Genomic DNA, 15550 nt, shown 5'->3' on the forward strand with positions numbered 1-15550 from the left:
GAGATCTCCTCTGAGCCTCCTCTTCTCCAGACTGAACACCCCCAGCTCCCTCAGCCTCACCTCATGCAGGTCCCTCTGTATAAATCAGGGGGGTTGTGTTACAGGCATGGCTGGGACATGCATTTCAGAACAGTTCAGGGGAGGGCAGGTGGGTTTTTTCAACTCTCTTCTTTTCTTGTGGAGCATTTCAGCATTCAGTGTTTCTGAAGGGCTGTCCCTTCATATAACACATAGCTGATAACATCCATGAGAACAGCTCTGAGATGAATATGTGCCATGACCCTCTGTCTGGGTGACATCCCAGCTTCCTTTGATGTGGACAGGCAGAGAGCCAGCATTTTCTTGGCCTGACACATCCCCAGGTCCTGGGGTCCCAGGGTTGTTTTGCCACTACAGACCTGTGGTTTCATGTCCTAGATGCTTAGAGCCTCAAGGAGCAGTGATGACCTCCCAAGTTTTACAGCTGTTTAGTCTTCTTCATTTGACCTCTGGACTTCACTGAGTATGTCTGAATTGGTGAAAAAAATAGCTCTAAAGACCTGGAGCTCCTGACACTGAAATTCAATGGAACTCTTGCAGAAACCATGTTTGGTGTTGCATGGTCCTGACACGGCTTAGAAGTTGGCGTGGACCACACACTGTTCTCAGCAGGTGTTTTGGATGGGGCCACTCTGGTATGAGTGGTAAGAGAGCATTCAGTGGCACCAAGGTTGTTAGGCTGTACCAGGTGAATGGTGTATTTAATTTCCTTGCATCACAGCAACCACAGTTTACTTCTTCCAGGACATGTAAGAGTTGAGGCTAATTTTGTCTTCGTAATGGTTCCAAAGATCAGATGATCTTTCTTTTATCTATCACAAAATCTTTACAGGTCTAAACAGAACACCATAAGGACCACACATGTTTCCCTTCCTGGGTTTCCTCATCACTTCAGGTACCTTTTGAATTCAGGGTCTGCTGAAGAGGGTACAGTCATCCCTCTTACATGTTTGTTCCCTTCCAGATCCCAGCCTCCCTCTTCCTCTATGGCCAGGTGCCTGGCGCCTGCAGATGGTAGCTGTGGATATTGTACATTTAGACTCTGACCTTTCAGAAGAAGGTAAACAAAACAAAACATCCTCAGATGACATCAGACCCCTTCTCAGGAAGAAGAGTCCTTTCTGCCTCTGCAGATGCAGTGGAAACACAAACTCAGAGGGCAGACATTGCCTCTGTGCACAGCAACCATCACCAACCACTTCACCCCCTGCCTGGCCTGCAGGGCAGTGGGCAGGCTGGGGCTCAGGCTCCAGGACCAGGAGAAGACAGTCTGACCATTTGTCCCACCTCTGTCCTTTCAGTCTGGTGACAGATTTACAGGGTACAAGCTGTCTGAGGACTGGCACAAGATCCTACTCTGCAAACTGCTGTGATTCCCCTCAAAAGAGGCTGGCAAGCTGTTTATAGGTGGCATTTAGTGAGTTACCACTCATATGTTTCATTAGATGCCTGAGCTTGAATAATGTTGTAGCCACTTAATTCCTTTTATAAGCCAGCTATGTGGAGACTGAACTGATGATAGGTTTTGAATTCCAGCTCTGTGAAACTTGGCTGCAAATCTGTGCCTACAAAGCCTGTATTACTCGTGGGAAATTGTGCATGGACCTCTTTGCACTGACTGTTGTTAAACACAAAGATGGTGTTTCTTCTACATACTGTTTGTTTTGTTTTTTTTATTAGAGTGTTCTCTTTCACAATGAGCCCTACTTTGAACTTAATTTGACTTAGACTTTCCACTACCTGGGACATAATTGAAAGTGAATTATTTGCTTCAAGAGTGAAGAAAATGGCTTTCATGCATGGTTTTTTTTTTTTCTTTTAACACAAATTTTTCAGATAGGTTCTTTATTTTTCACAGGGCCAAGCCTGAAGCAGCTCAAATATGGAAAGCACTGACTAAGCAGGACAGTGGGCCAGTTCTCACCCTCTCACAATAAATTTAACGGGATGGTAGAGGTGTAAACAAGGTAGAGATCTAACAGGTTTTTACACTGGTCTTGGTGAAGGTCCTGCTGAACTGGGAGAAAGTTAGTAAAGAGGTTTACCAGTGAGTAAACAAAAGATTAATCTCCTGCCTTATTCCACTGCAGCTCTAATGCTTTGATCTTAGTTGAATTCTTTGTTTGTACACCCACTATGCCCAGGAGTCATGGGCATGAATCACAGCCCTCTCTTGCCAGGCTGAGGTCAGTTTTAATACTTTAATATCTGGTATATCTCCTATCAGCAGTTTGCATCTGGCAGTCAACAAGTTAACAACTATTTTTCTCCTCTAACTGTTCTGATCCCATGTGGTTATTAGAGTGAAGGTAATTAAGGGGGATTACTTCAGATTTTAAGTAATGTGGATGGTTATTGAAAGTGCAATTAATAACATCTTGTCACCATAATCCAGTGAGGTTGTGAGGTAGATTTTATCCTGTGCAGTTGCATTGATGAGGATTCATTTTCCTTTGCACTCTTATTTGTGAGCTGAGCAAAATTCTTCAGCCTGTGTCTTTACAGAGATGGCACTCATCCCAACAGGGGACAGAAATACTTTGAGGGACTGTACTGGTTTCTTTGCTGTTTACAGGGTCTTTTAAACCATCCTTCCTGACATTTGGTTTGTCCAACATTTACTTGAAAGATCCAGTGCATCCTCTTTGTGTTGGATTAATCCTTTCACCAGATTGTAAGATACCAGGACTGGTGGGCTCAAGGTATCCAGTAGAAGGACCAAACACAGCAATATAGAGCATTATATTCCACTTGAAAGAAGTGGCAACTGAAATTAAATACATGCCAGGCAAAGGATTTACACTGGGTTCAAGTTACTAGCAGCAAAGGTATGTGTTCAAGTCTTAATTTTGTTTATTTTTTTTAAATCCCAGAAAGGAAGCCTAAAACTAGAGGTGCTACAGCATGAAGTGAGTTCCATGTGGCAGATTAAGATGTGTTTCCATTTACACTTTTTAATGGATTGAATTCAGTCTTTTTGACAAGGAGGTAGGAGAGATGGCAGCTGACAGGCCCTGCTACCCAAAGGGGCAGAACCTGGGGCATCCTTGGCAAAGGCCACAAGGAAGGGAGTGTTGCTGACCTTCCCAGAATGACTGCCCTGGTACTTGGCTGGGGTGGAAACATGGTTGATATTTTCCAGTGAATCAAGTATTATGAGTAACTGGGATGTGTCAGAGACCTGCTAGTCTGTTGGAGAGGTTTCAACAGAGTTCCAGTTAGTCCTGGAATAATTTCTGCACTAAATGGTGGGTAGGATTGAGTTCAGCCCCATTTTTTAGCCTCATTACCATTGCAAGAAATGAGATAAATCTTCTGTGCAGCAATGTCCTACACACACACGTATATTTATGTATAAATATGTAACTTGCATGCTTGCAGCTAAGTCTTGCAAAGCCTTTCTGGCACTAATACAGGTATTTAACTGAAATGGTTAAGCTTAAAGATTAGTCATCTTACCTGTATAATCAATGAAAGGAGGAATTAGCCACCTCCCATCCCAGTGAAGTGCCTTCAATTAGTGGTGTGAATCCAGGTATCCTTTGAGATAGGGACATTCATCTAAATAACTCTGAAATGAAACCCTGCAAAGGGTGGAAAAAAACAGGCTATTGCACACAAAATAATGGCCTTGCTGAATGTTTTGTGAAGCCTAATAGAAACAAACCTTTAGCTTTAAAAACCTTGTCTTCTCTTAAAAAAAAAACAACCCATCATTATTAGGTACTGTGAAGCTGCCACAAGCATCCAACACCGCCTTTTCCCACAGTTTTTTCCAGTGCTCCCAGACTGCTGGTGGAAGTAGCTGCAGGGCAGATTTTGTAAGAGTGCAGAGGAGGTGCTCAGCAACATCCTGGCTGGGTTAAAGCCATGCCCTGGCATTGTTTTCCATGGTGTGTGTCTGCTTTTATGTGGCATCAGGAAAGCGACTGTAATTTGCTGTTCCACAAACCTGGCACTTACTCCCAGGAGCAATTGCAGGAACACTGGAGCTCACAACCTTTACTGCTCCCTCAGGATATGCATGGAAGCAAGATGATGCATGCTGGGTGTTTTTCCTACCAGAAAAAAAAATAAATACATAAACCATGCAAAGAAATTTGCAAGCCAAACAATTTAAGGCTGATGCTGTGTGTTAGAGAGGTGCTGCCAGCTAAATGTACTTCTTAAAAAAAACACAGGGGAGGTTTAATTCACTCATAATTTAAAAACATCTATAGGGCTTTTCCTCAAACTTTCCACTGAGCTCAGGAAGTCTCAGCCCCAAAGGAGGATGTCTCCTAGGTTTTGACTAAGTGAAGTGAAGGATTTATGTTGAAATGGCTGAAAATAGATCTTTGGCTTTCAAGTTTATTATAGCCTAGCTTCTTGTATAAGCCAAGTGCTGAACAACAGGAGCCAATGAACCCCACATCAAGATATGGATCTCCAACTAATTTGTATTTTTGTTCAGTAGCCATCAATCTGCATCTATCTGTATATAACTAATGGGTATTTAGCACTGTAGCTGCCTTACAAGGTTGTGTTCACTCCTATTCTTTGTTCCAATGCTATTGATAACATTACCTTGTGCAGGGTTTCCATTTTGGTCATCTCATGGGATCCTGGGAATTGCCACACGAGGTCAACAATCACCAGACAAAGTCACTGCCTTGAATGGCAGAAGTTATCAGCTACTTTCTGATGGCATTCCTCAACCAGTGCTGTCAAGGCAATGCTATCTTTTTGAAAAAAAAAAATTCTGTTCCCTTGTCTCCTCCTCTGCTGTTTGATTGCCAAGAGAAAAAGCTGATGAACTGATAAAGATCTAGCATGCACTGTTGGATAAGTAGCACTTAGATAAAAAGAAAATATTTTTTGACAGAGCACGGTTTTACTGCTGTAATTGCAAACATTTTTAATTAAGCAAGGAGAGCAGATGAGAAGCATCTTCTGGCTGTGCCTGCCAGCACTGAGGCAAAATGTGGAGGAACAGTCAGAGATATGCTGGTTTTGGTTTTTCTTTGAATATTTTTTTTTCTGAATCACTTTTCTGATGCCTTACAGGTCTCCAGTGGTGTGTGTACTATAGGAAGAGTGACACTGCTTCAGAGGTGGTCATAGAAAATCCCTTAAATCTCTGTCTTGGTCAGTAATGTCAGAGGAGAAATTATATTCCTAACTCTTGGAATATAATGGTTGGTTTGTATCAAGCTAGTTGTTGGCTAAGATGCTGAAGCATAAGACTTCTTCCTCTTTATTCAAATATTTGGGCAGTGTAGTGTAGCTGTGGATGTTCTTACATTCCCTGGTACCTTCCTTTCCATTTCCTGCTTCCCTGCCATCCCTCTTCTGTCCCTGGTGCAGATGTCATGGCTTCCCATCAGCTCCAGAGTGTTTCAGGGCCTCTGGCCCTCTACTCCGTACCTTTCTCCTTCCTTTATCTTGGATATCCTTGCCCTGGTTATCATTAAGTGTCTCACAGTCATAAATAATACTCACCTAGCCACTACATTCAGGGATGTCATAGGAAAGACTCCCAAGCACCTCCTTCCCTGGCTGTGCTTGTGTTCCTTCCACTGGAATTAAGAGAGGAACTTTTGCCACAAGTTTTACAGAATCAGTCACTGTAACTCAGCTGATTCCTGGTAAATAGCAGGGCTGCAAGCACTTGGATATGTGTTGGCATCCTGAGCACAGAGACTCTCTTCCCTTGTGGGAATGTGAGCATTTCTTTGCATGAGCAGTGCCCTGGCCTCCTGATCAGCCACACTTGAACACACAATGCTTACTTCTCCATCAGCATCTTCCTGGGAGCCATGTGTTGTGTTACATACTTTCCTGAAAAATAGATAAGATGCTCCAAAGACTTTTTGCCCAGCTCTGTGGACTAAAAAAAGGCAAGGACAGCAGTCCTGTCCTATAAAAGTAATTTAAAATAGTGAAGTGTGAAGTAATTTAAAATAGTGAAGTGAATTTAATGCTGTTAAATGTTTGATTAAAATGACTGAATATATGAGAAAAAAAGGAATTTTGTCAAAATCTGAAATTCAGTGTTACTCTGCTTTGATCCAAAATGTCATGGTTATACTTAGAGCATTGTACATACTTACAATTTGTAATAAAAATCTCCTCTGAGAAGACCAACAAACTAGTACCCTCTATAATGTCCAAGGAATCCATATGTGAGTGTGCTGGTTTGCAAAGTACCAATGTAAGTATGGGATAGATGGAGTCCAAAGAGGGGGAATGGGAAAGGCTGGAAGAATGAGACTGACTTCCTTATTAAATTAATTTTCCTTTTTGTGCCATGCTCTGCATTGGGTCTTCCTCTTCATTGATAAATGGCCAAAGTCTCAGATTCAGACACCCTTGTGTAGTACAAAAAAAGGAAACCCAAAATTGACTCTTGGACTCTCCTGCTGCAACATTCCTCGTCTGGGACACTGGCAGGTTCTCCCAAGTGCTGTCAGTCTCTGGTAGTTATTACTTGTTTTTTTTTCTCTGTCTGCCTGCTGCTTTTCCTGGAATTGAGGCTACACTGTTGAATGGTCAGCTCAGCATGTAAATAATGGGAAGGCTGCTTAATTCAGCAGGGTTTAACTCACTCCACATGTGAGTGCTGAATCAGGTTTCTATTCCTGTAACAAACTTGCTGATAGTAGTTGCCCAAGCTTCTAGCAGTAGCACCTGGAAGAGTTACTAATGGTTTGAATCAGACCCATCCCAGTTCCCTCAAATACACTGCTGCTGCTCCAGTGGATAAAGCCACTGTCCTGGTCTCTGGACCTGGTGAAGTTCAGATCCAGCTGGACTGCTAGAGAGGTCCTGCAGCTCCTGCTGGCAGAAGGTCCCATGGGGGGTGTAGCTGAACATGCTGGAATTTGGACAAGCCTCAGCTCGAGCCTCATCCTCCTAAAGATGCATAATCTTGTAAAAATGCAGAACTCTATTGACTTTGGGAGCAGGCAGAAATCTAGCAGATGAAAGTAACTCTTCGTATTTGCCAGTATCTCTTACAAGGCTTTCTTTCTTTTGATCCATTTTTCTTCCCAAATAGAACATGAAGGGAGCAGATCAGTGCACGTGATGCTTTCCACTGTGCCCTTGGAGACCAAAAGCCACATCAAGCAGAAGATTTATGAGTTGCTGGCAATAGATGCTTCATATTCTGTTATTACATTTAAGATGATGAAAGAAGAACAACTGACTTCCATGGTTATAAAAGCAGGAGGAAAACTGCCTGTGGAGAGATCAAGCACATGCAGTCATTAGATAGAAATTAAGGTGTTTGTAGCTTCAAATCCTGATTTGAAAAGTTCAAGATAGAAGAAAAATATCTGAGGAAAAGATGTGAAGCAGTTTGTAAGATTTCAACTCAGATACACTCAGGAGAATAAATCCAAAGGTAACATTGTGATTCATTAACTATGCCTAATTAGGCTCTTAAATTTAAGTAGACAGAATCTCCCCTGGAGGCTTTTGAAGGCACCCACCTTCCACTGTTGATGATACAGGGAGCTTAGGAATGGAGCTTATTTAAGGAGGACTTCTTTATTAGGTACCTACAGGGCATGCATGGGTTGAGTGACCAGATTAGGTGATATAATGTGGTGCAATGATAAGATTATTCCATTTTTGGACAGGCAGAAATAGGAGCCAGGAGGAGACAGGACAGGAGAAAGCAGCAAGAGGTGTTCTGCAGACCTGTGCAAGAGGGCCTGGGGTGGGTAGGGAGCAATGTTTGTGTCTGTCTCATTTGGAGCTGCACCATCATTACCTTCATCTCCTAAAGCACTTCCCATCACAGAGCCATTTCCCTGTCAGAGATTTCACTGGGGGGACCAGTGAGAAAGAGCTGATTTTTATTTTATTTTTATTGCCTGGGCTCTGCTTCTGAACTCGAAAAGCTTCCACTTCTGAAATCACTTCTTTGATTGCAGCTCCGTGGGAAAAGGATGAACATCTCCTTTTCTGTGGAGACCAAACAAGATAAGAGGTTGTCTGTGCTATATTTACAATTTTATTGCACAACCTTGCTGGGGTTAGCTGCTGTCAGAAGATGCAGTAAAGGGCAAAGCATCCGGGCTGCCTCAGGAGTAGTCTTGGCAGAGTCCTCCTGAAGTTTGTATGAGTTGTGTCTGGCATCCCAGCTTACACCCTTTCCCACCAGCCTAAAAATCAGCAGCAGAAAAGACAGATTTCTCCTTCAGGCAGCTTCTGAAGGGAGGGGTTAGGGAAGGAGGGCCTTGGTGCAGGCTGTGGGCTTGGGGAAGTGTAGGTGGCTTTGGGAATGAATGAGCTCTTTTCCCAGACAGTCTTGCTTGAATTCTGTGTGGTGCTTGGAAGTGGAGCTTCTGCAACTGGCATGAGTCACTTCCTTTTATCGGGGCCTTGGAACCACTGTGCACAGAAAACATGCCTGCAGCAGGCTGAGTAACCCCCTCTTGGGTTTTGCATTCAGTTTCAGGATTGGTGGTGAAAAAATTCCCTTTATAAAATGACTGAAGGGAACAACAAACAGAGGTCTTGACTACTTGTGTTCGTTGGACTTCTGCTGGTTTGTTTTTAGAAACATAGAATCCTTTTGGTTGGAAAAGACCTTTAAGATCATCAAGCCCAACTTTTAACCCAGCACTGCCAAGTCCACCAGTAAAACACATCCTGAAGTACTGTACCTCTGTGTCTTTAAAATACCTCCAGGATTTGTGAGAGTAAAGATTTTGCATGGTAGCCTGTTGATTAAATCCCAGCTTGCAGACTGATTTTCTCTTCCCCAAAGTCCCTTCACATCTCCTGCTGATTCCTGGGCCACTTTATGCTTCTGGTGTAAACTGCAGTGTGCTTTTACTCTAAATATAGGATGCCCAGAGGTGTGATACTGCTTTGCACCCAAGACATAGGACTGGTATCTAGTGACTTTTACATGGGGATGCCCAAGCCATGTAGCTGCTCATGGAGACATTTGAGAGCTGCAGAATCTGATGGTCACCTATCAAGTGATTATACCTATATCTGACTGAAGAAGCTCAAATGAGGGAGGAATTCCTGGTGGCAGGGCAGGAACTGAGGGTAGGCTCTGGATGTTTGATCATGAGAAGAGGCAAAACCTCTTGCTATGTGATGCAAACAAGGCTTTAGTCATTTGAAAGGGGCACATCCAGCATTGAGCTAGAAGGGGGGACAGGCAGATGAAAAAGGCTTCAGCTTGCTCCTCAGCCATGTATGAGACCCTTGGGAAAAAGCCAAACAGGTAGGCTGTGCTTCTATTTACTTTTAAAAATAAAATTAGCATCTTCCACCCCCATGTTTCTAGCCACACAGTGGTGTTACTGTTGCCACCAGGTGTAGAGTTCTCTTGCATATGTGACTTTCTCTTCTTGCTCTGTGATTATTTTATGGTATTATGTCATCTGACATAGCCAAAATTCATTATTTTAATAGATATTGATGACAGATAAGTAAATATAGGTTTTACACCACATAAACCACTTTAATTCTGCAATCTGAGAAGCATATACAGTACATGTATGCTAAGGATTTGCTTTGTTGTAATCATTCAGAAACAGGAACGATCCCATTTCTGGATGGATGCTGTGAATTTTCAAGTCTCAAACAAAGATCCTTCAGAGCTGCTACCTCTAAAACCTGCAGTAGTTTATATTGGGTGTTTACTCGCAGGAGGATTTTTTGTTTGTTTAAAAAGCACTTTGAGCATCAGCAGTTCCTGGCCCCAACCTGCCCAGATAAAAGGCTGGGTTGTAATTTTCAACAGTAAGGGAGTGATGTTTTGTTCAAATTGTACTCTGCTTCCAGCATTCACAGGAGGTTTTGCTGAAGGTCTGCAAGTCTGCTTTAATCCCACTGAGTTTCAGAGTAAACTTTATGGGCTGGAATTGCACAGGGGGATACACAGCCAGGGGCTGGAGAATGGCAGACCCCCTGGATGTGTGTTTTTCAAACTCAGCTTTCATTGATCTCCCCTCCAGCTGACTGATTTGTCTATAGAGTGAAGGAGGTCAGAGGATGATTGGGTCCTGGGAGTGGAAATCTTCAAGGGTGTTTAGGACTGAGCAAGCACCAGGAAGCACCAAATGATCAAATTTATAAAGAGAAGGGATGGTTTGAGTGCAAGGTGGAAATATAGGGAGCCTGAGTTTGTTTCCCTGCTTTGGCACAGACTCCCTCTGGACTGGGCAAGCTGTTTGGATATTTAAACACTTTCAAACCTCTGTCCCTGAAACAATTCCCCATCTGTAGAATCTGGGGGCTATAGCAGTCAAATGTTTTGATTAGAGGAATAATATTGAAAATACATATTAAATTGAAACAGCAGCCTATTAGAAAAGATTTCCTCATAAAGGGTGATATTCCTCTGCAAAATAATCTCTTCTGGCAATTTGCTGAGCCTACAGGACTAGAATGCTTAAAACTAGATAGATCAGAATAGTAGAAAACACAACAAATGATTTTGATGAATAGAGGAGAGGTATTAGCTGGCCTTTTCTGTCTCTTAACACTGTAATTCAGAATTTTGCTGCTTGTAGGCACAGTAACTTCTTCTTTTCATCAGCCCTCAGTTTTCTGGCCACACAAGAGGGTGCTTGTGTGAAAATCCCAGCAGAAGGAGTCTCCCCCAAGTACAAACAAGGACACTGTCAGCAGCACCAGCATGTGCCTTTTCACACTGTCCTGCTGATGCCTTGTACCAGAATCGGAGGGGTCTGTTCTGCCAGAGAGAACACACTCCAGCTTTGATTTTCCTTTGCTCCTGTTCCCACAGGGGGGAAGCTGGCAGGCAGTGCCAGGGGAGGGATACCATTAATTCCTTGCAAATGGGTAATGAAGGTCTTGTGTTGGGAACTGGGATAAATTATTGCCAGCGTGTTGGTGATTCAGATGAGCAGTGGGAGCTGCTTGTAGACACAGAGGGGTTACATAAAGACTTGAAAGCTTGTGATGGCAGAGAGGACCTGCTGATCCAAGAGCTCCCTTGTGGGTTTATAACCTAGAACTGCCTTCTGCAGGCACCTCTACCATGTCACAGCTTGGTGATACTTTGCTCTCCAGATGGAGTCTTGGCTCATGTGGAGTCCTGGGGGTGATGCCCAAGCTGAACCCTGGGGTGGGTGGATGAGCATGGTTGGGAATCCTGAAAGTTACACCTCAGTTTGCTCTGCTTGGCTGCCCAGTCCATGTTACCAGAGAATTTAATCAATGGAATAATTACCCACATCTCAATGCTGATTGTGCTACCCTTTGAGAGGCCAAAGGCCCCCAGAGGTCTCAGACCAATTCATCTTCTCTCTCCCAGATGATCCCAGCTCATTCAACATATGCATTTTAGGCTGCAGGGCTCCTGACTGTGTTAAGCTGCATTAAGGCTTTTATTGAAGGTCCTATTTCTTCCTCCCTTGTCCACGTATATCACAGAACCACAGAATGGTTTGGTTTGAAAATAACCTTAAAAATCATCTAGTTCCAGTCCCCTGCTATAGGCAGAGACACCTCCCATAGACCAGGTTACTCAAAGCCCTATCCAACCAGGCCTTGAACACTTTCAGGGATAAGGCAGCCACAACTTCTCTGGGCAGATACATCACTTCATCTGCTGACTGAGTTGCTTTAACTTCTCCTCTTGATTGAATGGAGTAGGCCAAGTGCCAGCCCTTCCCTGCCAGGATTTCTGTGCTCAATGCTGAGATAAGACTAAAATCCCAGGTACATTTTTTCTGATAGTTTTAATCATAAATAACCTTTCTTGAAATCTTGCTTCAGTTCATGCCATACTTTGTGTCAGATGCACTCCTCTCCAGAGAACTTAAGGAAGGTATTTCAAAGGAACCATATGTTGAATCTTTCTTGAGGAGTTGGCTGCTCCACAGGAGCTAACTGGAAATTGTGGGGTGTTTTGTATCTGAGAAAACCTTTCCATTTTACTGTCTTTGTAAATCAAACTATCTAAGCTGTGTAGTTTAGCATCATATGAACCAGGAAAAGAACAGAACTGCTGCATGCTATCACTCTATTTACTCTTTGTAAAAGATAAGCTCTTCCTGGCAAAATGTCCTCAAGATGTTTATGGAGTCCAGAGAGAATAATGGTCCCTTGAAATGGAAAAGCACTAGAGGTTTGTGTGCTCTAGACATCCTGTGTTGCTCTAAGTTCCTTCCAGAGCTTTGAAGGGGTTTAATTGCTGAAATAAAGACAAGCACCTCTTAGGATTTTTTAAAGAACTAAAGTGCACTCTAATCGGAGATGTGGAGCACATGGCTGCTTTTGGGAATCTCTCTTCATAACCACCTGCATTTTTAGGCACCAAATGCCTACTTGGTAGTCATCTTATTTCCTCAGCTATCCCAAAAGGATAACAGCACTACCCTCCTCATAAAGGGGCTGTGACAGGCTCAGTGAATGATTCCCTCTGAAGAATTCTCCATCCCCACTCTTTCTTGGGATGCTGTTGACTGATTTAGTGATGTTTTGCTTTACCCTGACTCCTCTCCTGGTTCTGTAGGTAGCATTGATGGTGGTGGTGGCACAGATGCTGAGGTTGGAAAGCCATAGCTCTATTCCCTGTGTGTGCTTAGGAAAATATGATGTTTTTTCCCCTCATTTGACTCAAATGTTTAGGCAGCTGGTGGTGTCACCTTTTCAATGAAAGATGCAGGTCCACCCAGGCTGTGTTCTGCTCCAGAGATGCCCATGAATGCTTGGAGGTAAAATGCTTATGAAAAACAGCCAGTCTGAAATAGGAAAGAAAAGCCCGAATCTAGGATGCAGATAAAAAGTGTATAAGGGAAAACTGACTCGTGTCTTTTAAATATCTTTCAGCCTTAAATATCTTGGACTGAGATGCAGCAGAAATGGTTTTTATTTTTGGAGAGTACTGAGCCCTATGCCTACTGAATATGGGGTCCCTTTGCAATTCTCCCTGACTGTGTGGTTTAGTGGATAATCTCTGTTCTGCCCATCTCCTCCCCAGACTTTCTGGCATTTCTTTGGCAGATGTGTCCCCCCTCATTTCTATCTAGTTCCTAATAGGGGATGTGTTTCTTTTGCTGCTTTCCCATCAGAGGACATTTGCCAATTCAGGTTTCACTAGAAACTGCTGTGCCAGCTCTTTGATATTCAGAAGCTGTGGGGTTTTGATGTCTGTTTCCTGACCTAGCTTGACTCTACTAATAATGCCAGAACTTCAGTGCTGATACCTTGGCAGCCTGATATAGGAGGTCAGTCAGTAAATATAGTTACAATTCTCTTTGCTGCAGCAAAGACAGTGAGTGGAACACAAGGTAAACAAGGTGGTTGGATCACTTCCCCCACCAGTAACATTTGTAGTTATGCAGGCAAATTTAATGGGCGTGATTAAATCTCCTGCTCCAGCTTGGCAGCTGCTTTGCTGCAGGGGGCAGGCAGGAATTTCCTTTCTTTTCCAGGGCTGCACTCTTTCCAAGTTCTGCTTCATGATTGTGCCAAGGATTTCAAAGTGCTTTGCATTTTTAATTATGCTTCTTTGTGCCCCTGTGAAGACTGGAGATGGGAGATAGTAGGATCAGCAATGGAGCAGTGGGGAAACTGAGGCAGGAGGAGGCAAAGACTGGAGAAAGGAGACCTGAGCATCCAGAGAGGTTCTCCTGAGGTTTCTGTGGGTCTAATGAACTTGTGTCTAATTCTTGGCAGTCAGTGTCAACCATGAAAGTCTTGGTTGTCTTCAGGGACAAAATGGTGCTTTCATGTATATGTTGGCTATGTTATATCTTTCTTCTCTGGAAATGTTAATTTCTTTCTTTTGTCTTTCACCACTCTGTTCCTCTCCTTTCTGAGATGGACAGTCTGTTTATGTGTTTTTTCTCTTTGCATGGAAAAGCAGTTTCCTCCAAAATTACCTAAGGCTGAGGCTGAGAACTGGTTTGTCTCCATAAATGTCAGTCTGCTTGGTCCCCACAAAATTAATTAGAGAATTACTGTGGGGATTCACTTCCAGTGGGTGTACAGTGAAGTAGCTACATGGACTTTGATTCCTTTACCTGGATGTATGGCTGAAGAGCTGGCCTTGCAACATCAAGGAGGAAAAATTCAGGCATGCTTTGGTCCAAAGAAGAGCCCATAGATGTCCTGGCAGAACAGTCACTTGTTGACCTACCTCCTATTCATTGCTAATGCAATGGGGAGCAGTGGGGATTAGCTGAGTCTTCACTGCCTTTCCCAGGATGGTGGGAATAGAAAATGGGTCTTTCCCAACCCAACTGAGAATCTGTATTTTAGATCTCAGTGGGGGAGGAGGGTTTCTTACAGGTGGGTTTTCTTACTCTAAGCTTTATGGTTTCACACAAACAACATCATCCATAAGCTCATTTTATAAGATCATAATGGGCAGAAACTTCTGATGGGCAGTCCTGAGCCAGCAGCTCGTTGGCTTGAGAGAGGCAGAGATTCAGACATACCTGATATGGGGCATCCTGTCCCACCCCCTGTCCTGGTAAGAGCAGAGTTGTCTATCTGGGGGACTCTGAAGCTTAGGGCTGAGGCTAAAGCCTGATTTACTGGGCATTGCAATTTCTAATCTGGTGTCTAAATAAACTGCCTGAATCTGACCCTTGATGTAGTGTCAAAGCTTAACTGTAAATAAACAATATCTTAATCTTTTTATGGTTTCCAGCATTTTCTCATTCACTGGCTGTCTCTGTGCTGGCATTTGGAGGGTGTCCATCCCAGCAATGAAATGAGGGTCTCTTTGCTCTGCAGATGCTGTGATTCACCCTGTGAGCCCAGGGTGTAATGTGATAATTCTCCTTCTGACCAGCTGGAACACTTCACTCTGACAACTCTGCTCTTCTCACTCCTCTCTTTCAGTTCCCAGGAAACTTCTGCATGAAACACAGCCAAGACCAACCAGCTACCAAGGATTTCAGAAGCCACGTTTTCCTCTGCAGCCAAGAGTGTTTGATCCCAATGTGATAGGGGACGGCGTCTTCCATTCTGATGTCTTCCCTTCCAACATAGGCCGTGCTCTCCCAGGTAGCTGTGACTTTTGCAATCTTGGTCTGACTGTATTGTGGTAACTATTCCCTACTATCTCCCCTCATCTGGCTTTCTATGTTACTCCCCAACTCCATCCGTGCCACAGTCAGAAGGAGAAGCTTCAAACTGTAACCAGTGATGGACTAAAGTGAACAGTGAGACTCACACTGGCTCTCCTGGAATAGCTGACATGGCCATGAGTGTTAAAGCTCACCACAGAAATACTTTGTAGACTTTTCTAATACAGTGGCAAATTAAAAAAAACAGGACTGAGACAGTAGATCTGCCTTGCAGGAGACAGAGGAGTTCCCAGCTGAGCTTTGAACTCTGATGCTATTTGCATAAAACGCCAAGTGAAGAGATGTGAATGGAGTAAAATCTTAGCTATTTGTAGGGATAGGTGAGGAGGAGGAAGGGATGGCACCTGGATAAAGGAAAAGCACAACTGATCATGTATTGGGTTAGTGGGTGGCTTTGCATCCCACACAGGAGATGGGGTCTGACATTG

General features: G+C 43.5%; 1 protein-coding gene across 2 annotated transcripts in view; it reads left to right on the forward strand.

The window, feature by feature from the left end:
* The window catches only part of LOC139795279 (protein eva-1 homolog C-like), a 206074-nt gene that overhangs the window by 178054 nt on the left and 12470 nt on the right, over positions 1-15550 (forward strand). For both annotated transcript variants that reach the window (XM_071742064.1, XM_071742066.1), the window contains exon 6: positions 14875-15039. In XM_071742064.1, coding sequence (XP_071598165.1) covers positions 14875-15039 — 165 coding nt within the window. The remainder of the gene's footprint in view (positions 1-14874; positions 15040-15550) is intronic.

This window comes from Heliangelus exortis, chromosome 3, assembly GCF_036169615.1.
Source record: "Heliangelus exortis chromosome 3, bHelExo1.hap1, whole genome shotgun sequence".
NCBI lineage: Eukaryota > Metazoa > Chordata > Aves > Apodiformes > Trochilidae > Heliangelus > Heliangelus exortis.